General features: G+C 37.8%; 1 protein-coding gene across 1 annotated transcript in view; it reads right to left on the minus strand.

Annotated features, from left to right (window-relative positions):
- CCT5 (chaperonin containing TCP1 subunit 5) overlaps positions 1-26,407 on the minus strand; it is a 205,039-nt gene that overhangs the window by 122,480 nt on the left and 56,152 nt on the right. Inside the window, exon 3 of the mRNA XM_067147554.2 lies at positions 20,869-21,067. Within this exon, the coding sequence (XP_067003655.1) occupies positions 20,869-21,067 (199 nt within the window). The remainder of the gene's footprint in view (positions 1-20,868; positions 21,068-26,407) is intronic.

Genomic DNA, 26,407 nt, shown 5'->3' on the forward strand with positions numbered 1-26,407 from the left:
ATGGAGCTCGTGGTATTTACCAGGAGGAGGAGGCTAGATGGACTGTCAGAGCCTTTCCTATTTGGGAAAAAATAAGTTAAGACAACCTCAGTTAAGTACCTAGGGGTAATCCTTCAGGCAAGACTGAGTTGGAAGAAACATATAGACCATAAGGTGGATGAGGCTCGCAAGATTATGTGGGCGTCGTAGGGCCGTCGGAAAGACTTGGGGCCTAGGACCTTTAAGTGGTCCAGTGGCTCTATATTTCTATTGTACGGCCCACAATCCCCTTTGCATCTTTAGTCTGGTACCCAGGTTCGGAGAGTAAAACTGTAATCACCAAGTTAAACAGGAATAACAGGGGCACTGGATACTACATTATGTGCAATGGAGGCCATCCTAGGTTCTCCCCCCTTACATTTATATGTTAAGGAAATAGCGGGAATGAGTGCTTACCGCCTCTGGTCACTCGGAGGATGGTCCTTCAAGAATCCGAATAGAGGTCATGCTTCTATTCTTACAAGGCTACACCAGACCTGCCCTACGACAACGATGATCGGGGACATGATGAAGCCTAGTTTTAATCTGAATTATAAGTTCACAGTGGTGATACCCACAAGGGAGGAGTGGGCCGTGGATGCTGATGCCCGTCTTAGGTCTGGGGGCTGTACATGGTACACAGATGGCTCGCGGACAGAGACGGGCACAGGCGCTGGGGTCTGGGGGCCTAAGACAAGGCTCTCCCTTCCCACGGGTAAATATTCTACCGTTTTCCAGGCCGAAGTATATGCAATACTAGCCTGTGCTGTAAATATATGGAACATGCCGGACATAGAAGATGCATCACCATTTGCAGTGATAGTCAGGCAGCGTTAAAAACACTATGCGCAGTTAGAACAACATGACCTGCCTGTTGAAGGAGGCGACTAAAAGGGGCCTCAGGGGCTCTGAACTTTGGAGCGCGGGCTGGCGACCACGAGGCCCTTAGCTGAGTCCTGGCATTGCTTCCACTTACTTGTGCCAGGCTCCTCACTATCATCTGTCCTATCCGACCTCCCATGGTCAAGTCTTTTTATTTTCTGACCCCAACGCTATTAGGTTCGCGAGGGCTAGGGTGTCTTTCATTTTCACGCCCTTCGTGGCCCTTGTCTTCCTTTGGCCGATGCCTTCATTTTTCGAAGTGGCGGATCCCTTCCGTTTTTCCCTTCTGGTTAGTGTTATGTAGAGGATGGTTGCCTAGTTGTACTTCCTCTTAAAACAATAATCACCACCAGCACCAGAACATGAAAAATGGTATGGGAATGCCAAAGGATGTTAGATCAGCTGTGTGAACTTAGCTCAGTTACCCTATTATGGGTCCCTGGGCACACAGGTATCAGTGGAAAGGAAGAAGCTGACAAACTAGCAAAACAAGGCTCAAAACGTCCTTTCATAGGACCAGAGCCCTTCCTAGGAATATCACTCCGAAACGTGAAACTGGTAATATCCCAGTGGACAAACCAGTCTCGCTTACCGACATTTGGAAGAGGTTAACCATAGCAAGGCAGGCACGTGAACTTATCAAAGGGCCTAGCGAAAGTTATAAAAAGGTCTTGATAAATTTCAATAGGACCAGAAGGTGAATGGTAGTTGGATTGTTGACAGGCCACAATACCTTACAGAGACACCTACATATCATGAAAATCAGTCAGGATCTGATGTGTAGAAGATGTGGTAGGGAGGAAGGGACCTCCGTGCATGTGTTGTGTCAGTGCAAGTCTTTTGCAAGCACTAGACATCGATATCTTGGCTCACATTTTGTGAGCTTGGAAGATATCAGGAATGCGAACATCCGGACACTGGTATCCTTTAAAGGAGCACTAGGGCTGGACTAGGCAAACCCGTTTAAGGGACACAAAGGGTCTTCACAGACCTACGTGTGGAGCTCCGAAGGCAGGGCTCACCCATTCTGTATCTATCTATATGCACCACTCAACACAAAACAAATTTCTAACTTCAGAATAGAATGCAAAATACGAGACAAATAGACTCACTATGTTATTCACCAATCTTGCCGCTAATCGGCAAGCAAAACTGAACATTCCTGACGCTAACGGCTTGCTCCCCAAACATGCAAATTATTATTTATTATTTATTTCATGCCTTCATTTGTGGCAAAGTTAAGGCTCACGGCCCTCTCTTACACTTAACCACATATCTAATAAACTTTATAAAACAGAATAATGAAATAATATATATTTGTAGATCATCTGCATATAAATGATACTTACAGTTACTGAACTGAGAAGATATATCATTGATATATAGAGTAAACAGAAGAGGTCCAAGCACGGATCCCTGTGGGACACCTGTTTGTTTCGTCTTCCAGTCTGTGGTAATGCCGTTTATGACAACACGTTGTCGCCGATTGGAGAGGTACGAAGCAAAGAGCTGAATTGCAGAGGGACTCAGATTAAATCTTTGTAGTTTCGCTAATAATATGTCAATATTTACTGTGTCAAACGCACTACTAAAGTCAAGTAAAGTAAGTATAGTCACTTTCCGCTAATCTATAGCTCGTCTAATGTTGTCTGTAATTCTTAGTAGTGCTGTCCCTGTGCTATGTCTTTTCTTGAAACCAGATTGGAAGGGGTCACGCAGAGAATATTTTTCCAGATATTGTTCAAGTTGGCTATAGATCAATTTTTCTAGAGCTTTAGACAGTGCTGAAAGAATGCATACAGGACGAAAGTCTGATGCTACATTAGCTTTACATAAAATCAGTTTCATGGTCCGTATCGCACTTCAATAGATTCACAATTAAGTATTTATTTATTTTCCACCTAGTCGATACAGTGATTGCTTAAGGCAATTTTAAAGGTCAAAAGTGGTACATGTTTCGTATATTATCAACATCTTCAGCCACATAACACTGTTTAGATGAAAAATATATAAAACTGACAAAATAATGCTTTAGAGGAAGTGTCCTTAAAATTAACATAAGATTGACAATTTTATGTTAATTTTAAGGACACTTCCTCTAAAGCATTACTTTGTCAGTTTTATATATTTTTCATCTAAACAGTGTTATGTGGCTGAAGATGTTGATAATATACGAAACATGTACCACTTTTGACCTTTAAAATTGCCTTAAGCAATCACTGTATCGACTAGGTGGAAAATAAATAAATACTTAATTGTGAAGCTACATTAGCTGTCGACCTTTTTGGAACTGGGACAACTTGTGCATCTTTCCACTTTGTCGGAAAATAACTACGGGAGAGGCATGCATTTAATAAGTCAGTAATAACCGGCAATATTATATCCATAATGTTAGTAATAAAGAAAATAGGGATTTCATTAGCCCCTGTTGCATGAGATTTAATTGAAATCAGTACTCGCCTCACTTCAGACTCTGAAACAGTTCAAAATACGAAATATGGGTGATCAGATGATTGTTGTCATATTATAGACTTGATGGTGGCCTGCACTATATCGTGTTCAGGAGCAAAAACATCTGTTGAAAAGTGTCTATTGAACTCGTCAACCGGTATTTCTGGTTTAGCATGGTTCGCAGGAGGCCTTCCAATACCTAATGAACGAAGTTGTCGCCAAGTACTACCAGCGTTTATATTATTGGATAGACACCGGAAGTAATTGAATTTCTTATTGCGGATAATTTGTTTAATTCGATTTCGCAGTACACGGTATTGTTCAAATGTGTCAGCTGATAAATTTTGTTTGTAAAGTCTATATAACGAATCACGCTGAGCCATCAAAGATTTAATTTCAATTGTCAGCCACGGACAGGGCAGCCATTTTACTTTCACACAGCGCTTAGGAGCATGCTTATTGTAAAGTCCATGTACATGAGAATTAATATTTTCCAGTTTTTCATCTATGTCATTCATTAGTATTATGTCACCCCAAGGACATTTGCATGCATCTTCTTTTAGGCGATTCAAATCTATATTTTTCAAGTCTCTAAAAGCCGCGTATTTCGACCTATATTTAGGAACTCTTAGCGAATACGCTAAGTATATAAGGTCATGAGCTGATATTTCAGGAACAGGTATTTGACCATGTTTAAGAACCTTGTGTGGATTATTGGTTATCATGAGATCAATTAGTGTATCGGAAGAGACGGTGGAAGTATGAACGTGGTTAGTTGGTTCCGACGGCAATATTGTCATGTCACAGGAGAGAAAAATTACTTCGAAAACGTATTGTTTCACTAGTCCAAGTTAACAAAATTTGTATTAGTCTCCTAGTATAATCACGTGTTCATAAGATGGTACAAGTCTCATTCAATCGTCCTCTAACTCACCAATGCCCCCTGCATTTGGAGGCCTATATACAACCCCAATGAATACTTTAACAGTGTCTATAATAATTTCAACAAACATAAATTCAGGAACAGGATTTGTAGTAGTGGTAGAAGTTTTTACCACTGTACTCCTGAGATTAAGCTTACAAAACAATGCAACACCACCCCCACGCCTGCTCATCCTATCAAATCGATGAATACGATACCCTTGTATTTCAACCTACTGGAAGGAATTGAACTACATAGCCAACTCTCACTTACAGCAATTATATGAAATAAACTGTTTTCAAATATTGCTTTCAGTTCATCATAGTGAGCTACAATAGACTGGCTGTTAACATGAGCACACAACAAAGCTCATGGAAATGCTTTCACTTCCGTTTCTAAAATACTACGAACAGATAGATCTGAAGAGAGAATCTGGGAAGAGAGAGAGGTAAGAGGAGTAAAATTAGAAATCGGTGCCAACGAGAAAGGAGGGGTGGTGTCTGTGTCCAAGTCTATGCTCGCAATAGAAGTGAATGACATTGTTATACTTAAATCCTCAGGCAGAATAAACAGATAGCGGCCTACCTCGATATAGCATAAAATATAACTTCCAGAAAAAAAAACACACACACACACACCATAACTAACCTAAAACATAGAATTGGCCTAGTATACATTAGCAATAACAAGAACACAATCATAATTATTTCCTAGTGCTAATTTCGCCTAACCATCTAATCAAAGAATTTAATTCTGCAGGAGTGTTTAAGTGCATCTTCTTTCCATCGGCTGTGAGGACGATAATCGTGCCATTTTGCGTATAGGTGTTACGCATTCCAAATATATCACGTGTCTTGTGGAACATCTCCTTCCCTGTAGCTGTCAGAGATTCAGAAATAAGAACTTTAGTGCTTTTTAGCAGCCGCTTAGCGCGCCACACTATCTCGTTGCTGATATCTAAGAAATTTTATGATAATTGGCCTGTTTCCTGAAGTCACCACATCAGCAGTCGATCTCTGTTGTCGCCCTAATCTGTGACATCGATCAATGCACTCAATATTCAGGTCAATCTGCAGTTTATCTCTGATGGTATCCAAGGCCTTGCTGTACACATCTTCATTACCCTGTGAAGTTCAAGAATTGAAGGCCTTTTTTCCATAATCACGCAACTGCGGATATGGATCTTACCTGAGTTGGAAATCAAGTTTGTTTCACAAGGGATAACAACATTTTCAGGGCTATGAAAAATGCGATCATACTAAGCGGCAATAGCGAAAATTCTTGACACAATAAGAGAGGTATTTTTATATAGATTTAATGCGGTGAGAATCGGGACTTCAAATTTACAACGTGCTAAGCGGGAAACCGTGTTAATGAGGAACGCACTAACGAGGTTTCACTGTACTACTGTATGTTAATTGTAGCCCTGTTTCACAGGTCCAATGAAAGTTTACAGGTTGTTAATGGCAAGAACACAATATATTTAGGTGTAGAATAAAAGGTGGGACAAGTAGAAAATGGCATAAATTGCAGGAACATAAAAAAGAGGTTAACTACATTTTCATGAAGTTACCTATCTTATTCCATGCCAGAAATGCGATCTCTTTAGGGGTCCAAAAATTCTGCAGCACTGAGGGTAGATAGCTGTGGGAATGTCTGCTAATACCTCCTACCTGTTTCTACTAGGTGAAGCACATTGTAAGAAACTTTGAATGAGTAACAACACTTTCCGGAAAACTTGTTTTATAGTGACCACAAATGTTCTCTGGAGTTTCCCTGATCTTCTCTGACTCACGAAAACTGAGCGACAAGTTAATTTGCCGAAGAGCACGTTTTACAAGGAATAAAACATAAGAAATTCCAACCACCACCATTCCCACAGCTGGCCTAATTTTCTCTCCAATTCCTTTTTTACAATTATTTATGGAAAAACAACTACATTGATGGGCACTTCATAACAGTAGAAGTCCGGTATAGTGAGAATTCATAATGGCGAAAATTTTACTCGCTATAGCGGATTATCGTTATATCCGATTTTTTGTAAAAGTCGGAAAAAACCCACACACATTAAATTCAGTATGAAATGACAATCAGTTTGTTCAAAATTTAAGTTTTCGCGGATAATATCCACACTGCGCCTTACTTGTTTGTTTTTTGAAATCCGATGGTACGTGAAAATGTGTGTTTAATTTCATTCTGAAAAAATATATATTACCGTGTTTCTCCGAATCCAAGACGATTCCCACTTTTTCCTTTAAAAAAAATTAATCATGCTTAAAAAGTGCTTTGTAAAATCATATCGTCCCTGCTCTGGCAAACTAACGAATCTGCAAATTGTCAAAAGGTTAGGAGAGCTGAAAAAAGATGTGATTACTCATGTCAAATAAATTTTTATATTTAATTATTCGTTTTATGTGTTAGGCATACAGAACGAGCTGCAGATGTGAGACTTTGTCAGAGTGTAGACAATATATAAATAACAAAATCTAGACCAGAACTTCAGAACTACAGATTCCTTAGTTTGTCAGTTTCGCTAGTTTGCCAGAGTGGGGACGATATGTCTTTTCTTATACAGTACGCATTTTTAGACTATAGACGCCGAACACTAGCTTTAGTTATGCCATATTTTCTGCAGCTGTAAAATAATGCTTTATTTCAGCGGGTTTAATAACCATTAACTTAAAATTGGCATCATAATATCGAAGGGAAATCGTTGAAAATTTGCCGGCAATACACATTCCACGCATCTCTACAATACGACGATCCACCAGGAAAATATTCTTGCTTACTATAAAACTGTTACCGGTACTTTCACTCAGCGTCAGAAATAACAGGCTGCCGCTACACGCACGTCTTGCTTGCCACATTCAGCCAACTTCAGCGGCTAGCGATATATAGGTCTTAATCGTGGACTTTGAAAGTCAACGAACGAGTTTATTGCGCCGCGGTATGGCAATTCCGCCCATGCATTTTTGTGCACATACCTCACAATTTCATCTTAAACTTCTTTAAAGCTTCCCTGTTGTGGGCCACTGAATGCATTTTTTTGTGCAGTACGCATTTTTAAGCTATCTTTGTCTTCACGGTAACGCCGAATATGGGCTTTAAATAGGCCTATGCCGTATTTTCTTGCAGCTGCACAATTATTATACATTTCTGAGTATTTAATAGCCATTAACTTAAAATTGGCATCATAACATCGATGAGAACCCATTGAAAAATTTCTGGCAATACCTGTTCCACATATCTTTACAATACGACGATCCATCACGAAAATACTGCTGCTGTCTATAAAACTTAATTTTACTAAGCGTCAGGTACAGCAGACGCTTTATAACTCTGCTAGTGATAGCTGTGGCCTTTCTAAGAATTCGAAGGCTCGATGTTTTGATGCCATACTGCAGATCTGAGAAACGTTCTTGTAGAGAATAATAGAATATCATACCCTCTTCACTATTTTCCAAGATCCAGTGAAGTTACAAATAGGCACTGTACGACCGATCACCGCGGCTAGCGATGTAGGCCTGTGATAAAGAGGTGGTCGTTTATTGTCAATGAGTTTCGTGTATGTGTGCGCGCTCGGGGGCTGAAAAGAAACACTGTGGTTTGGTTACTGCGGTAGTTGCCAGTGGTGTTCATTACTATCAGGCGACGAATGCAAAACGACCCTTGATTTTTCACACGATATTCTGAGAAAAAACGTCTTGGATTCGAAGAAATATGGTATCACTCAAAAGGCTTCTGTGGCAAACATTTCAGTTTTCTTTTTCAAACGGCATCACCTAACCTAACCGTATATGTATCATGGAAACCTATTTGAAACGCATGTAGAGAAATAATAACCTCCTCGCTAAAAATTGACATGGGAATAGATTTCTGAAATTTAATTAGAGACGCGAGAAAATATAAACTATCCTCTGAAATCGGTGATAGTACCCTGACATATCTTGAGGTGTATCACTTTCTTACTTAACTTCAGTATACGGTATACCATTAAAATTAAGAGATCGTTTACTTCAGCCTTTATTTTTAACGAGTTAACAACTGCTATCGGCCAAGTTATTTACGCATTTATTACAAAAACGTCTTATACTCTTTCATTTCGAATTTTCTTTTGAGAACAGCAGTCGACGGGTATTACTAATCGACTCCAATATCGCCTTCGAATTTTGACGAGAGAGCTCGCAAATGGACATAGTGCGGAAACTATACTGTACCGAAGATGATCGACCGCATTTTGTGGCAAACGTTTCAGTTTTGTTATTCAAATAGCGTCACATATCCTAACTTATCTGTACTATATGTATGATGAATACAGGCTTCAAGCAGAAGTAGAAAAATTATAACCTTCTCGCTATAAATTTACATAATAGCCTTTCCATAATTTAACGCACGCGAAAAAATATAAACGAACCTCGTAATCAAAATGGTCTGCTATATCTTGAGGTGTAGGCCTATCTCATTCTTACTTAATTGCGGTATTTAGCATTAAAATTAAGCGATCGTTTATTCAGCGTTTATCTTTTACGAGTAAAAATCGGTTATCGGACACGTTATTTACGCATTTATTACACAAACCTGTTCTCTTTCATTTTCCTCGCGGAAGAGCAGTTGACGGGTATTACTAATCTACTCCGACACTGCCTTCGAATGTCGACGAGAGCGCTCGCTGGTGGGCATAGCGAGAATACGATACGATACCGAAGATGATCGATAGCATGAAGTATAATGACTGGGTGCATAAATATCGGCAACGGAAAATCGAGCGTGCATAATCGCTCGTAATAACGGATGCATCAGTGATAGGGTTCTCGCTGTAACCGAAGGATAATACACAGTTTAATGTAGGAATTTTGAAGGGACGGACAAAAACTATCGTTATAACAGGGTTCTCGTTATATGTCGTACTCGTTATAGCGAACTTCTACTGTATATATAAACAAATTCTTTAAAGGTAACACGTAGGCCTAACATATGCCTTTATCCTATTTCCAAGGAACAAAGTACAACTAACTTATTAATAGAGCAATTCAAATATGAAAATAAAATTATTTTACCACAGCAATCTAATACTATTTCACGTGGATTTAAAGCACTCTTGAGATCAAAAGCAATGAACTTGTGTTTCTAATGTAGTTGAATACAATGAATTCTGATCAGTTTAGGTCTATATTAAAAACATTTTTCAAATTTGAAGACAAATCAGTCATAGGCACCATAGGTTTCTGACGTGGTAATCTTCTGAGGAAAGATTTATCTGGCAAAATACTTCTAAAAGCACTTAATGTTGCCTTAAGTAGTGGATTCTTTCACAGCTTCTCTAAGGTATTGAAGGTTTTTTTTTCAGTGTACTCTTTCACAGACTTGTCAGTGTGATCATAATTGATCAACACAGCATCCATTTTCCAACCATCTTCTTGCAGTGAACTTGTAAGGAAATACAGTGCTTGTTGTTAAGTATGTATTTTTAGCACTCGAGCAGGGCTACCTTTGAAAAGAGATCTGAAAAAATTAACAAGGTCCCAGTCAATTTTTTGAGGTCCCTGTTTTCTGGACTCAATTCCCTGCATATAAACTGCATATGCCTACATCAAGAGAAGATTTGGCCTCAACGTTTACCACTTGCAAATTATTTTCAAGTTTCTTAATAAAACTGAGGTTAAAATTCGGGCCCATCCAATGCGACTTAAACTATTGCCTAAAGGTAAGGAGAGTCCATGTATAAAGCCATCTAACTAGTGATACAGAGTTACCCTGCCTAAAAATACACTATTCCAATACCTTGTTGCAACTTTTTGAAGATTTACATCCCTAAACCTTACACACAAGCCCTTTTGTCCTCTTTGGACAAATTTGTCCAATGATTCATCAAAACAAACAACATAGCCAGAGCAATGTTTTACGTCATTTTGCAAATTTTCTTCAAAATATGGGGCTAATCCATTTAACATAGGAAGCCTTAGTCTTGCCCATAGAAAGTTGAGACCAATTTTACTGTCTGGAAATGTTGTTTTCAATGCTGTAGAGGTTTCATCACAAGAGGAGAGAAATCTCTCCAGAGACAACCTACAGAGCCCCATATGGCTTCAGTCGATAACATCTTTATTCACACTGAAAGTCTTTAAACTTGTTTGACTTGTTCCTGCCAATGCCAATTCCTTTGCAGCTGTGGAAGTAGTGCCAACTCTTGGCTACGTTTCTTCAAGTGGAGGTGGAGTAGAGGTATTCTTTGTAAAGAAAGACAATGTTGGCTGGGAAGACTCAGCTTTCATTTATTTTCATAAGTAGGTCCTTTAGCATGAGAAATGACTGCTTGTTTATGCATATTGCTAAGTTTGAATGATTTACAACACACTTTACAATATGTTGAAGTTGCATCATTTACCAATGTTTTCAACCAATCATCAATTCGGGCAAACACTTTACTGTCGAGCCAAAGTTTATTAAATGTACACTGCTTATTAGCCATTGTTATAAGTTTCAAGAAAGCATACTAGAACTGAAATAAAGAATAACATAGAAATGGTTGAAAGAAATGACAAGTGCACAACATAAATTCTAGAATTGTTACACACTTACTGTTAAAAATTACTTGAAAAAGAAATGCTACAACAGCCTGGAGCTTTACATTACACACCTCAAATCCATCATTGGGAAATATTTCCCCAACTTGCCAGATTTCCTTGTCTATTTCCCTGACTTTCCAGAATGTGAATATGATTACATCATTTTAAATGCCGAGTCCAAGGAAAATTCATTATTTTATTTTTACAACGTTCATATCACTAAACACTCTCCCTAATTCTGCATTAAAAAGCGGGAATCACAGCACTCTTTGAAAATATTGTCCCCAGTATGACAAACTAGCGAAAGTGACAAACTAGGAAACCTGTAGTTCTAAGTTTTCGTCTAAATTTTATGATTTATGTGATGTCTACCCCCTGACAAAGTCTCACATCTGCAGCTCATTCTGTACGCCTAACACATAAAACCAATCATTAAATATAAAAGTTGATTCGACATGAGTGATCAAAATTTCTTTCAGCTCTCCCAATTTTCTGACAATTTGGAGATTCGTTAGTTTGCTAGAGTGGGGATGATATGAAAACTATTAAACGTTCACCGTTTTTGTCACTTTAGAATTTTTCTCAATGTCGCTAGTTTTCTTTCTTGCGATAAAATATATTTAGGACACCAGAGAACATGGTGGTAAACAGTGATTTAGTTTTTTCTCAGAGTGGAATGTTCGGTAATAACATGTGTATGAAGTGCAATGGATCTAATCATGGAAGTGTTGCTAGTCCTAATAGTCTTAATGCTTCTTATGAGTGCGTATTTAAGAATACGTTTGGTAGTGAAGTGTCGGATCCGGTAGACGATCTCTTTTCCGGTAAGCTGACTTTGGACTCCTCGTATCTGAGTTTTAGAATAAGAGATCTGGAATTTGAACTCTCATCCAAAGATGAAATCATTAAAATGTTATTAACGGATCTAGAAAATGCTCTGCTGGAATTGAAGAACTTTAAACAAAATAATGTTGAAATGCCGAGTGAATACGAACATGATTTTAAAGAGGTTAAGTCGAAGAATGTTAGGCCTAACCGGAAACAGGTTGTATTTAAAGATTCTGTAAATAATAATTTAGTGATACAAAACAGTTTTCAAGTGTTAGAATCTAATGATCATGAGGCAAACATAGAAGACTAAGCTGCAGTGTCAAAAAGACAAAAAAAATCCTGTCGGCAACCGGTACATAAACAAGCCCGTACATTAACAGTGGGGAACTCTATGATAAATGTTGGACCCGAAGTTGAAGAGGGAATTGCGTACTGCTATCCAGGCATACGAGTGGGTCAACTTTAAGAACATGTAAACAGTGACAGTATTGAAGAAAATCCTGAAGCCCTGATAGTTCACATTGGCACAAATGACCTTCAACACCTAGTGACATAATGGCCGAAACTAATAGGCTTATTACTGCGATAAAAAGGAGGTTTCCAGCAGCAAAGCTTTGTCTCGGTGGCGTTTTATATCGGCATGATGTTGATTATCACTATATAGATGCTGTAAACTCCACTCTTGACTGGTTAAGCCGTAATGGAGATGTCCTTTTTGTCGATGCTAATAGTTGGCTTAGAGGTAGTGATTTTAGAAAAGATGGGCTACACCTTAACAGAAAAGGAACCTCAAGTTTGGTAAACTTCTCACTAGAATATCTAGTAGAATGTTCTTGGGGAAATTAAGAAAATAAGGGGGGATGCTAATCCTAATGGCAAAAACTTAAGTGATACAGAAAATAATTTAGAAAGTATAACATATCAGGAATATAATACAAAATGTAGATACGGAATCATTTCACAGAGGTCAGATACACAATACTAAGAAAGTACCAAAGACATCAATAAAAAGGTTAGTTGAACACTAGAAGATACTATCAAAAAGTAAATGGACTTTGAAGCAAACTAACTAAACTTAAAATTTCTTCATGTTTAGCTGACTATGACTTCATGGTATTAACCGAAACAAACTTAAATGATGAAATTAGTGATGTGGACCTCTGACTCGAAACGTATTCAATTTTCAGATGTGATAGGTCTTTTTTAACGAGTATGAAGGCATCCCATAGGGGTGTAATGATTAGGGAGCGGATTTTTATGTAATTACATATTTTTTTTGCGTAAGTTTTAACGCAAATTACGAAGTTCATTATTCCTATTGTGCATCCCCAAGTGTAAAAACTGAATCTTATTTCACATAAAAACACATTTTCACATTTTTTAAATGTAAATACATATTTTAAGAAAATCTATAATAAGCACATAAATCGGCAATATTTGTTGATCAATAAAATTTAAAATGCTTCTGTGTTATAAAACAATGCTCATATTTTCATTTTACGATTACGGTATTGTTGTATTTAACATAATGTATCTGAATGTTTCGGCTATTTATGGACTTCCCTCCATAAGTTCTAAAACTTGCTGGTCACTGGCTACGTCGTTACATTTAGACAGCGATTTGATTTGCTGCACAAGATGTTTCCTTTGCATGATGTCATTCCAACTCTTTAAGAGTCAACCCTCTCGGATTTTGTTTATAGAATATCAGCGAAAGGCAATCACGGAGAGATAAGGTGACGTAATTCCGTTACGACATGGGAAACTCGGATGAATATTGCCCCACCATTAGGTAGTGGAATTTCATCACTCCTAAGAGTAAGGTTAGCTGTTCGGGTCCATATATCATTCCCGTGGTTGTGTGATTTTGTATGGATTTATAAGAAATATTGCCTTCAGTGTACGCTGCTATTCTTTTTATTGAAACAGTGATTCACCGTAAATGCGTGTGTCGTAACCTGCAAAATAATGCCAAAAGTGAAGTCGAGTACAAGGTCACGTCTTCAACAATATGTAGTGGAATTTAAAAGCATTTTCACTACCGATGGAAAAGTATTATTTTCTCAACCGTGTGGTAAAACAGTACGTGCAGATCAGCGTTCTCAAGTAATCCAGCATTTGTCTGGAAATAAGCATACTGCGGCTGGTTCGCGTGTGCGTTCGCAACAATTACTAATAGCTGAACCAGCTACTTCAAATGCAGGCCCATCTAAATATTCCCAGTATTATTTAGATGTGTGCTGAGCATTTGTTTGCGCCGACATTCCTCTTGGTAAAATAAATAATCCGGGACTGAGAAATTTCCTAACAAAGAACATTAATTTTGAGCCTCCAGACGAATCCACATTAAGGAAAAACTATCTCCCAAAATGTTACGAAGAAACTTTACAGAGAATTCGGGCAGTATGTGATGGCGAAAAACTGTGGGTGAGCATTGACGAAACCACTGATTCAAGTGGCAGAAAAGTAGGAAATGTAGTTGGTGTGTTGAAGAATGACAAAACTGCTTGCGAACGTTCTTATTTGCTAGCGTGTAAAGAAATGCTTGCTGCAAACCATGTCACTGTAGCTAGGTTATTCAATGAAGCCATGCACTTACTTTGGCCAAAAGGTATAAAATACGACCATGTATTGCTTTTCCTTACTGACAGTGCAGCTTACATGAAAAAGGCAGCCGAAGGCCTTTCTGTGAGCTTTCCGAAAATGATACACGTAACTTGTGTTGTTCATGCTCTACACAGGTTATGTGAAACTGTGCGGGCTCAGTATCCTCGAGTGGATAAATTAGCGTCTAATGGCAAAAAGGTCTTCGTAAAAGCACCCTCAAGAATCGATCTCTTTAAAGAGAAAAACCCGGATCTTGCGCTTCCTCTTCTGCCTATTGTTACGTGGTGGGGTACCTGGCTTAGCGCTGTGGTATACTACGCAGACAATTTCGAAAGTTTTGCATCCGTTGTGAACGTGCTAGATAAAAACGACGCGTCGTCAATTGAGAATCTTCAAGAGACACTAAAAGACAGCTCTTTGAAAAATGATTTGGCGTTTATATCTGCCAATCTAAGCTTCTTGTGTAAAACTATAGACATACTTGAAAAATCCACTAACCTGTTGTCCGAAACAGTGAAGGAAGTGTGCGCTGTTGAAAATAAATTAGATTCACTCCCGGCTTCGCAGGTACAGGGACTGTTAAAGGTCAAATATCAAAATTTGTTCAGGAAAAACAGAGGATTTCAAACAATGTGCCAAATTTCTAGTGTATTAGAGGGTGCTCATGCTGGCTAAATTGATGGCGTTATTGTTGGTGACATTCCTCTCTTTAACTACGCTCGTCTGACTTCCTGTGATGTGGAGTGATCGTTTTCGCAGTATAAGGCGTTCTTTAGAGATAATCGGCATGCATTTGTGATGGACAATTTGGAGATGACTTTTGTTGTTCACTGCAAATCTGAGACTACTTCTAGCAACTAATATTACAGCGTGTGATGGGTGAGTACGAACTGGTACTATTTTTTCAAAGATGATAGGTTGCTTTTGCCATATTTAAACAAAACATTACCTTTAAAAAAATAACCATTCATAATATCTACTCTGGCATATCAAAAATTAATATACCATACAGCACGTTTCCATACACAGACACCATTTTGCCTTAAGGAGCCCTTTTGGTAGCACCCTATTCCAATACAAAACATTATACTTATTTATTTCTTGAGCGCGAGTAGTTATGTGATATTTAAAGGAAAATAATTTCAATTTTTATCACATATTTTAAGGTTTTTCATCACATAAAAAATAAATATTTTTCACATTTTTAGCACATAAAAATCCGCTCCCAAGTAATGATCTGTATTAGCAAGAAATCTACCCTGATACCGTGGATTAACACAGTTGAACAGTTGTTTGTGTCCCTGACTTTTAACACCACAAAATTAATCATTGGTGCTGTATACATTCCACCCAAGTCTCCTGTCCAAAAATATTTCAAACATTGCAGTGCTGTTGAAAAAAATTATGTCAATACTCGACAACTATTTATTGCTCATTGTTGGCGACTACAATCTACCACATCTTAATTGGATAGTAAATGTCAGTAGAAAACCACACTATGCAGTCCAGTTTAGTTATAGACACTTATCTATGTTTAAAACAGTTTAATGCTATCCCTAATTTTCTTAATCAGTTACTTGATTCGGTTTTCAGTAACTCCAGTTCCATTGAAGTAAAATCTAGTATTGAAAGCATTTTCCCCCTCGACAGACACCACCCAGCATTAGAGATTTATTTACCTATGAATGAGCTATGCAATTCCTTGCCTGCTGATAGTTTTTATTTTGACTTTCTTAGTGGTGACTATAATGGATCTGTCACAGTTCAGCTGGAAGGTGATGTTGCAAAATCTATCAATTGATAAAGCAGTAGAAACCTATTCAGTACTACATTATGGCATGGAACTTTACATCCCTATACGGATTTTTTTTAATGCTTTTTTTTTTCAAGTTGCTTCACGTCGCGCCGACACAGATAGGTCTTATGGCGACGATGGGACAGGAAAGGGCTAGGAGTGGGAAGGACGCGGCCGTGGCCTTAATTAAGGTACAGCCCCAGCTTTTGCCTGGTGTGAAAATGGGAAACCATGGAAAACAGTCCTCAGAGTTGCCGACAGTGGAGTTCGAACCCACTATCTCCCGAATACTGGATACTGGCTGCACTTAAGCGACTGCAGCTATCGAGCTCAGTATATGGAATTTTAAGACTCCCAAATTCCCAAAGAGGTTTAATCATAAATTGAAGTCAATGATTATTGAAAAGAAGAAAGCAGACAAGCGATACAAAATATCAGGTCTCAATAGTGATTATCAGCATTTCTCAAAATTAATAAATGAATGCAAGTCTGAATCTAAATCTTGCTGTACAATGTATGTCTCCAACTGTGAATGAAGTATTACTTCCAATTCACAGAAATTCTGGCAATATCTAAGTTTTAAAAGGTCATGTAATAATATTCCTTCAACAATGTATCTTAATGAAGTTACAGCAAATACTGGAGAAAATATTGTCAATCTTTTTGCTAACCACTTTTCATCTGTTTATTCCTCTCATCAGAATAGTAAGTTAGTAGTATGTCATATGATTATCCTTTCTCTGTCAATCTATCAGTTATAAACATTAGTAAGACAAATTTACAATAAGCTGATATCTATGAAATTAAAGAAAACTGTAAGACTGATTGTGTTTCAACTTACCTGCTCAAGTACTGCTCACTTATTTCATGTGAAGCACTCTTATCTGTTCAACTTATCATTTAACCAAGGCGTTTTTCCAGCGGAATGGAAGAAAGGAGTTGTTAGTCCAGTTTTCAAAAATGGTGATAAAACTACATAAAACAATATAGACCAGTTACAATTTCTTCTCGTATTTCCTAAATTTTTGACTCAATAATTCTTGACAAAATCATACCTCTCTTTAGAAACATCATCATTGATTAGCAACGTGGATTCTTTTCAGGACGGTCAACCTGTAGCAATCTTCTTTTATTCTATCAGTTCCTCTTGGATGCAATAGAGAACCACTCCCAAGTGGACTGCATTTGTACAGACTTCTCAAAAGCTTTGACACTGTCGACCACGATATCTTGCTGCAAAAACTAACAGGCTACGGAATTAATGGGCCCCTCCTCTCATGGTTTGAATCGTATCTTAAAAATCGCCTGCAGATTGTTAAAATAAGGAATCATTTTTCTGCGCCTATCATTGCTACCAGTGGAGTTCCTCAAGGGTCTCACCTTGCACCCTTTTAACTCTCTACATAAATGACATTAAAAATATACTTAAGAATTCTGAATTGCTTTTGTTTGCTGATGATGCAAAAAAAATTTATGCAAATTAATTGTCCACTTGATTGTTTAAAACTTCAAGAAGATTTACATCACCTGGAAAAGTACCGTATTCAAAATGGGTTGAAACTTAATCATGAGAAATGTTAAATAATATTGTTTTTTAAAAACAAGAATAAAATATCATTTCAGTACAAATTTAGTAATAACACCATTCTAACTCCTGTTTTACAAGTTAATGACCTTGGTGTTTTATTCAGTTATAAATAGGGCCCGGATTTATATGCACTAAAAACTCTGAAAATATGCATTCTCATATGCATTTAAAATGTTGTAAATATGCATGAAAATATGCACTAAAAATAAAACAAAATACACTAACCAGACGAATTATTTAATTATAACTCAATGTTAAATTAATAAACATGTTTAATTCCTAGCAAAATTATGCATGTCAGTAAGTTTCAACACTTTTTCAAAGTTTTCAGGAGTCAATAACTTCCTTTTGTCGACAGAATCAATTTATATGCTGAAAATGTTCGTTCTACGTCGACAGATGTAAGTGGGTAATACTTGAACACTGGGACTGACTACTCGGAACATTCTTCTGATAAAATCTTCAGGCATTTTTCAGTATAATCTGGTGAAACACTGCAGCAGACGAAGTTAACAGATGAACGCACTTATTTAAGGCTACTGTAAGGAGAAAGGAGGAATGTCAGAAAGAAGGAAATAGGTATTTTGAAAAGCTTCATTATCTGTCTACCTGCTTGTATTGCGACAATGAAAGCTTTTTCCTTGATCGGGAAAGGCTTATGTTACCAAGGGATGTACAACATACGGAATTCATTAGATTTTTAATTTCGTTCAGAAATCTTAGATAATCGATCACACATGAGAGAAAAATATGTCTGTATATGCACTAATGCTCGAAATATGCACTAACGTTCAAAATATGCATCTGCATATGCATTTTTTTTTAATCCGGGCCCTAGTTATAACCTATCGTTTAACGAACATATTGAAAATATTTGTAAGAAAGCATTTCAAAGATAGTGTTGCATTACTAGATATTCTAGAGAATTTTCAAACTTAGCTACCTATCGATTGCTGTATGTGTCTATGGTACACCCCATTTTAGAATACTGTACACCTGCTTGGAACCCTTCTCATCAGACCTCTATCCATAGATTCGATTCAGCACAACATAAATTTCTTCGTTTATATTCATTTAGAGCAGGATTCTCATATGATGATGTTGATTATACATCCCTACAACAGTCCTTAAATCTGCATAGCCTGTCACAACGCCATGAATTATTGGATACACTCTTCATTTTTAAATTGCTTCATTCCTTGGTGAATTGTCCCCAACTCCTTGCAAAAATTAACGTACATGTACCAGACGGACGCACAAGGTTCAAGAATACATTGTCTATAAATTGGCATAGAACTAACTATGCATTCAATGGGCCAATTGAACGAATGTCAAGATCTCTAAACAAAGTGGATATTGATATATTTAACTGATCATTGTCAACATTTAGAAATCACTTACATAATCTCCAGAATTGACTACTACTTTCCTGTGCTTACTTGTAATATAACCTGTGTATATATCTGTACATATTTTTCTACTTATACTCCATTGAACTTTCTTTTTTAGTGTGTTTTGTTTTGTTTATTCTTCTCCACTGTTATGTAAAATGGTATTACTATTAATAAAGTATTATTATTTCAAACATCTGAAAGTTGCAACACCGAGGGTAAGAAAATAAAGACACAGAAAATAGAGAGGAATTGTTACTAGCCCCAACCAAGCTCACCTAGAAAATGGCAAACAATAAATGTGATTAATTTGGGACGTTCCATTATTCTGATATATTTCTTCTTCTTTGTCGTTTAGGCCTACTGAGGACCACGAGGCTCGTATCTACTCTTCGGTAAAGTTGTTGCTTTCTTCTTCTTCTTCTTCCAATACTCCATTTGCTGACTATGAGCCAGCTTTCTCTCCTCTGTTCACTTAGTTCCTGTAATCTTCTTACTGGTACGGGACATTAGGAAAACACTGTGTCGGACGACTTGACGGAACAGTATTCGGTCATGAGTTTGTCCCAGTGGGATACCTAGTTGTTCCATATCCAACTTAACTGATGTGATCCATTTGTTCTTAGAAGCCTTGCCTCTTCCTGTTACTGTGAATATCCTGTTGGTGAGTCTTTCGGAATCCAGACAGGCCAAGTGTCTATAAAAGGTCAGGCGCCTTTTCCTTATGCACGTGACGATGTCCTCCTGGTGTTCATACAGTTGATCATTATGGCGGATTCTGTAAATGCCTCCTTCCTCTCTGATGGGTCCTAATATCCTCCTCAGCATCTTCCTCTCTTTGAACTCCAGCTTTCTGAGTGGGCCTTTCCTGGCCATTACAAGGCACTTGGAAGCATACAGAACAGATGGTTTGACGACCGTGTTGAAATGTCTGAGTTTGAGGTTCTTGGAGAGGCACTTAGATGAACAGATACGACACGAGTGATAAGCCCTTTCAAACTTGGTACATCAGCCATCTATGGCTAGGTTCTCGCTCCGATTCATGGAGATCCATTCTCCCAAGTACTTAACTGCAGGTACTTTTCATATGGTAGCGTCTGTAAGAGGAATTGTAGAAGGGGCCTCCTTGATATTGGTCATAAATTCAGTCTTTTGGAAGCTGATCTTCAGACCAGTCTTAACCGCTACACTATAAAGACTAAGTTGTAGGTAGCCTCCTCTATATTGTTTGCCAGTAGAATGAGGTCATCGGCAAAGGCTAGGCACGGGACAATGAGGTTGTCTCTCTTGTACCTAAGCTTCAGTCCAGCTCCCGGTGGTAGCATCGTTCATTCCCTAATGATCTTTTCCAGGACACAGTTGAAGAGAATGCAGGAGAGACCATCACCCTGTCTAACTCCTGTTCTGATAGGAAAGCTTTCGGCTCTATTGCATGAACAGACCTGGATGTTCTTTTTTGATTTCTCATGCTTCAAATGAATAACTAGTGCAACAGAACAAACCTCTACTCTCACTCTGAACTGCTTAGTTGGACATAGGATTTCCGACAAAACAACGTTATTAGTTTTAAGTTCCAGCAACTACTTTTACAGCTTTGGAGAATCCGAAGTGCAAGAATTTTGTCCCACAGGAGTTCATTGATGTGATAGTAAATCTATCGGCATGAGGCCGACGTATTTGAGCACCTTCGAATAGCACTGGACTGAGCCGAGATCAAATCCACCAACTTGAGCTCAGAAGGCCTGCACTCTACAATCTGAAATATTCAACCCAGCCCTCACAAAACATTAACTATAGTTACTTAAGAGAAAACTTACATTTTGGAGCCTAATGTAGTCATAGCAGTCTGAATGAGAGGCTCCAAGTCAGTAGGGTTCACTGGAAAACTATCGGAAATTTTCTCCAAATGCTTCACAGCACATGCTGCAGCCAGTTCAAAGCCATCAGCTATGCGGATTGGATGGATACCTTTATCCAATAGTTGCTCAGCCTGCTCCAATAACGCACCAGCAAGAACTACAACAGAACAAAGACGCTAAAATTGAGTTAACAGATTACACACATATCAACAGCTGTTCGTAGTAATAGAAGATATAACGGAAAAAAAAAAAAAGCAAATTACTTTTCAATCTGATCACCTGAGAGATACAGGACATAAAATGTTCTTGAAAATATGTCATCCACCACCTTAACTAAAATATCATTTTAATATGACACAAATGCAGAACTCTCTTGCCTTACACTCTTCATAATAAACTTGCCGACGTATAGAAATGTTAAGGAATATATATCTGTCTGATGCACATTAAATCATAATTATTGATGAGTTCATAGATTATATTTCCTGATCATCCACAAGTTGAAATTTTAGTATAACTATGCTTAACAATTGGCACTGCCCATCCACAACTTCCCATTATTATGTCGAAAGACTGGCAGCGCCCGTCCAGCATTCTCAACATATTTCTTGTTCCTATAAACAGCACTGTTATGTTACTTTATACAAGTAAACTGAAGCCTGTGTATGTTTGTTGCTTGAAATCAATTGTGTTCCATCGATAATTTACATTCCGTGAAAGCATTTCTGAAGAAGCAGCAGCAGTCTTGTTTATGTTTATATTGTGGCAATGGCGGCGTCCAGGCATAATAGAAACAAAATGTTTGTGTAATGTGAGGAGTTTACAGATTTGGTGAATGAAATATAGTCAAGTGAATAACAAGGAATCTGGAATTAAAGATTTTGATGAAAGTTCAAGTAGTGAGGAAGATGGGGTGTTATATGTGCGTGCGTGTGTGTGAGAATGAAGATATACCGTGTGGCTCGACTTGGACAGTTGATCCAAATACTCCCAAAAAAATTAACTTCACTGGTAAGTCGGGAATCAATCCACTAATTTCCAGACAGCTGTCTGAATCTCCTGCACAATTGGACGTGTTTAGTCAGATTTTGGATAATGGTTTCTGGGAAAATATCGTAAATGAAAAGAACAAGTAGGCTCGTGATGCAGTCATGGCTGGTAGGGTTCTTGTAACAAGTGGGTAGATGAATCCGTAGATGAAATGAAAGCCCAGTTTTCCCCAATCATTATGTCACAAAAAAACTAACCTCAATGATTATTGGAGCAGTAGAATAATTTTATATTGCCCCATTTCTGGTGAAATGATGTCTAGAGACAGGTTCGAAACCATTACAAAACTATCGTTTTTTTTTCAGGCAGGGAAATTGGCATTGATGAATATTTGATGGCATTTGGTGGGACAATTTCATTCTTCAGTTCAATCCTTGAAAAAGGGCTCATCTTGGCATAAAAATTTGACTGTAATTCTGAATATTGTTGGACTTCCATATCTACGCTGGAAAAGAGGAAAACATTCCCTTGGGATTGTCTAAATTTCTTGTCAGTGAAAGAATTGTGTTGGAAATGTGTTCCGATTTCTATGGGGAAGGAAGGGAAATTTACATGGACAACTGGTACATTTCCCTCCATTTGTTTCACAAACTATTCAAAAGGAAGTTGTATGCAGGAGGAACTCTAAGACAAAATATGAAAGACATATATAAGCAACTAAAAGCAAGTCAAACTTGTAATATATGCAAATAATAACAGTAAATAATATGATTAAAATAATCAAATATGAATAAAAATAAATGAGAATATGCAAGTTGTGTTGATACACAGAGACAGTGAAAGGTATTTATCCATATGCATATGCTTTGTAATGAATTTTCATCAGGCTGACTGCAAATGGTATCTTGGTCCTCGCTTTTCGTTTCCCACTGTTTTTGTTGTTGCTGCTGGATATGGAGTCTTCCAGCTTGGGCGTCAATTGTAATATTATACATAAATAACTTAAATAAATTAATAAAATCATTGAAATAAAATAAATTAATAAAAATAATTAATCAAAATGTCCGTAGTATGAGTGCTTTATGCCTTACTTAACTTTCTGAAAACTATTAAATAGGTAAGAACTACACATAGGTTGATCAATAACTCCACTGATTTTAATATCCGTGCATGAGCATCTCATCAACACACCAGAATGTATATAAAATACACTCACAAAATACTGCTGGAAGACTCCATATTTATATAAATATCCAACAACAACCAAAACAATAGGAAACGAAAAGCGAGGACAAGCTACCATTTGCAGTCAGCCCGAGAAAGTTCATTACAAAGCATATACATATTGGATAAATACCCTACACTGTCTGTGTATCATCACAACTTGCATATTCTCGTTATTGGCACTTGTATTACACAGATACCGTACCTTTATAACACTGTTTACTGACTAACACTTGGTTTAAAGATACATTCACTCGAGCAACACACGCTGTTGTTCCAGAACAAATTATGGAAAGTCTGAAATACAGAACCCCCTAGATCTCACCAACATAAGACACCAAGCCACCACAAGTGATAAAATACCAAGTGCCTAAGCAGTCCACAGTTTGTAGGTCAACCATGTTTCACAAACATAATAACACCACATTCCACAAACGTTACTTCCTCACTCCTGCTGTTTTAAGTCAAGTATCTCCACCAAAGTTTGAAGTCAAGTCCATTCCACCGTTTCCTAATGTGTCTAAACATACCACAGCTTCCCCCTACTCTCACATGATACATCTAGATTGATCCTGGCCATCCAATCATGAGTGGAAGATCCACTTGCCGTACCAAGACCACGCCCTGAACCACTTCCGGGTCCCAAGACAATAACAACAGACTCTGGGCAGTTCCACATGACTCACGCAAAGTTTCAGAGTTGTAAATAGACCTGTTTTCCCATCTGTTTGTACAAAAATTACTTATATCACATTTGGAGAACTTCCAGCTTAAAATATTAACAATAATTATACAAATGAATAATAATAATAATAAGAATAAGAATAATTTGAATAATGACAATAATATAGCTCAGTTCTGAATACACTGGAAGGGTGTGATATATGCACTATCACAAACTAAAGAAAAGGGAGCTCTCTTTCTCCTCATGCAATGGAGGGTGTGTTGTATATGAAATGGAAGGATAGAAAAAATGTATGATCAGACGAGAAACCTGAATGAGAAAATTGTTGCACAAAGACAAAAAAAAAAAAAAAACAATGCAAATCCGAAGACAGCTCTGAGTGAAATCACAAAGACAAATATACACATCACACAGGTCAGAAATAATTTGACTGAACAACTGTTGCAATCCCTTCAGCTCCCAGTACGATCCACTGTTGGAAGATCAACAACTGCAGTGTCCATGCATCTGCAGGCCAAATTCTGGGCACGTTTTGTTGAAAAAATACTGGCAATTTCAAAAGCTAGGACATCCAGGGAATATAAAGTTTGTTCAGTAAAAGGGAAAAGATTACAGACAGCGTATCAGTGTAAAAAGTATAAGGATCCATTACATCTAGAACACTGTTTTGAAATCTACCACACAGAAAAAACTATTAACCAGGTACACCGATGAGGAAAAACACTAAAATTGTATTTTTCTAGTATATCGTAATGCATTGGTACATACAAATCCTAATCATCATCAGTTTTCCACTCCAGTTGCCCGGGTGTGGTTTACGAGCACTCTCAACTTCTGTCTGTCCATGTACCACTCTTCTCTCAAGACGACATCCCAGCTGATTCCTCTTGTTCCTATGTCCTCTTTCACTTGGTCCAGCCACCTCTTCCTAGGTCTTCCTACCGGTCGTTTTCCGACCACGACTGTGTGTAGCCATTGTTTTGCTGTCCTTCCATCATCCATTCATTTGACATGGCCAAACCATTTCAAACGGGCCCTTGTCACTTTTTCATTCAGGGATGGGTACACACCAGCTTGCTCCCTTATTCTTTCATTCCTTACCCTGTCCCTTTTTGTCTTCTGTACCACAGTTCGTAGGAACTTCATTTCTGCGGCTTGTAGTTTGCTGTCCACTTGTTGGGTTGTTGTGCAGGTTTCTAGGCCATATGTTATTATGGGGGTGAAGTATGATTGGAATAGAATTTGCTTTGATCTTAAGGGAACTTGTTCGTTCCATAGGAGGTTCCGAACTTGATGGTAAAACTGAGCTGATTTTTGAATGCGGTTGTTAATCTCATGCTGTATTCTGTTATCACTTGAAATGATGCACCTAAGATATTTATATTGGTCTACTGTTTCCAGTTGTGTACCTTCCAGCATTATTTTTCCTTTCTTCTTCTGCCTGTTGACAGACATAGTAACAGTTTTCGATTTATTTATTGTTAATCCGTGTGCTTTCAAATGTTCATTCCAGGTGTTCAGCCTCTCTTGGACTTCCTTCTCTGTATTTCCCCAAATTACTACATCATCTGCAAATGCATTGATGTCCATATTGTTCTTCTGCTTAATTTCTTTCATGACTTCATCCATGACAGTGATAAAAAGTAATCGTGAAAGGGTACTGCCTTGTTGCACTCCTTTAGTGGTTTGGAACCAATCAGAATTACCGTTTCCTATCTGTACGCAACTGCAGCAGTCTTCGTACAGCATTTTAACTTCTGATCTCTGTATTTCTGCTGCAGTTCGTTTACTCTAGATTCGTTCCTTTGACTTCCTTTTTGCACTTCTTTGTCTCTGGCTTTCTTGGTTTCATTTTTCACTTTCACAGCAATCTTCACACGATCATTCCACCAAGGAGTTTCTTTTCCCTTCATTTTGCTATTAGTTTTACCACAAACTTCTAATGAAGCACCGACAATGCTTTCTTTGAATCTAGTCCACTTGATGTTGCCTTCTTGTAATGCATCTGATGGTAATTTATCACTTTTTTTTGTGTATTCAACTTGTTTCTCTGTCTTCTTTAGCTCCCATGTCTTAATTTTTGGTTTCCTGTATTTCTGAGGTCTATAAATTTCAATGTGCTTTATTGTTGCGAGGAGAAGTCTGTGGTCACTGTCCAGGCTTTCACTTGGTATAACTCTGACATCACATATGGTCTTTCCTGCTTCATTGTCAGATATAAAATAATCTATCAGAGTTTTAGTATCTCCATTCCAACTGTATCTTGTTAGTTTATGACTTAGCTGCTTCTGAAACCAACTGTTGTTTATTCTCAAGCCATTCCTTACACATAGATCTAGAAGACTTTCTCCTTCTGGGTTCCTGTCTCCATATTGGGAGTGTAAAAATTATTCATGTGAATTTTAAACTTTCTAAACTAGGTCACTTGTTAAATTTGATCAGAATTGGTGTAAGACGTCTGTTGATATCAGCCATATTAGTTAATGTTTTTCTTTTCTCCACATGGATTTGAATCATCATCATCCTTAAACCATTCCTCTTCTAACATTTTGTCCCAGACACACTCTTTCCCTCAAACTGTTTTGTTATTCTTTCCTC

The sequence above is a fragment of the Anabrus simplex genome, chromosome 5, assembly GCF_040414725.1.
Source record: "Anabrus simplex isolate iqAnaSimp1 chromosome 5, ASM4041472v1, whole genome shotgun sequence".
NCBI classification, from domain to species: Eukaryota; Metazoa; Arthropoda; class Insecta; order Orthoptera; family Tettigoniidae; genus Anabrus; species Anabrus simplex.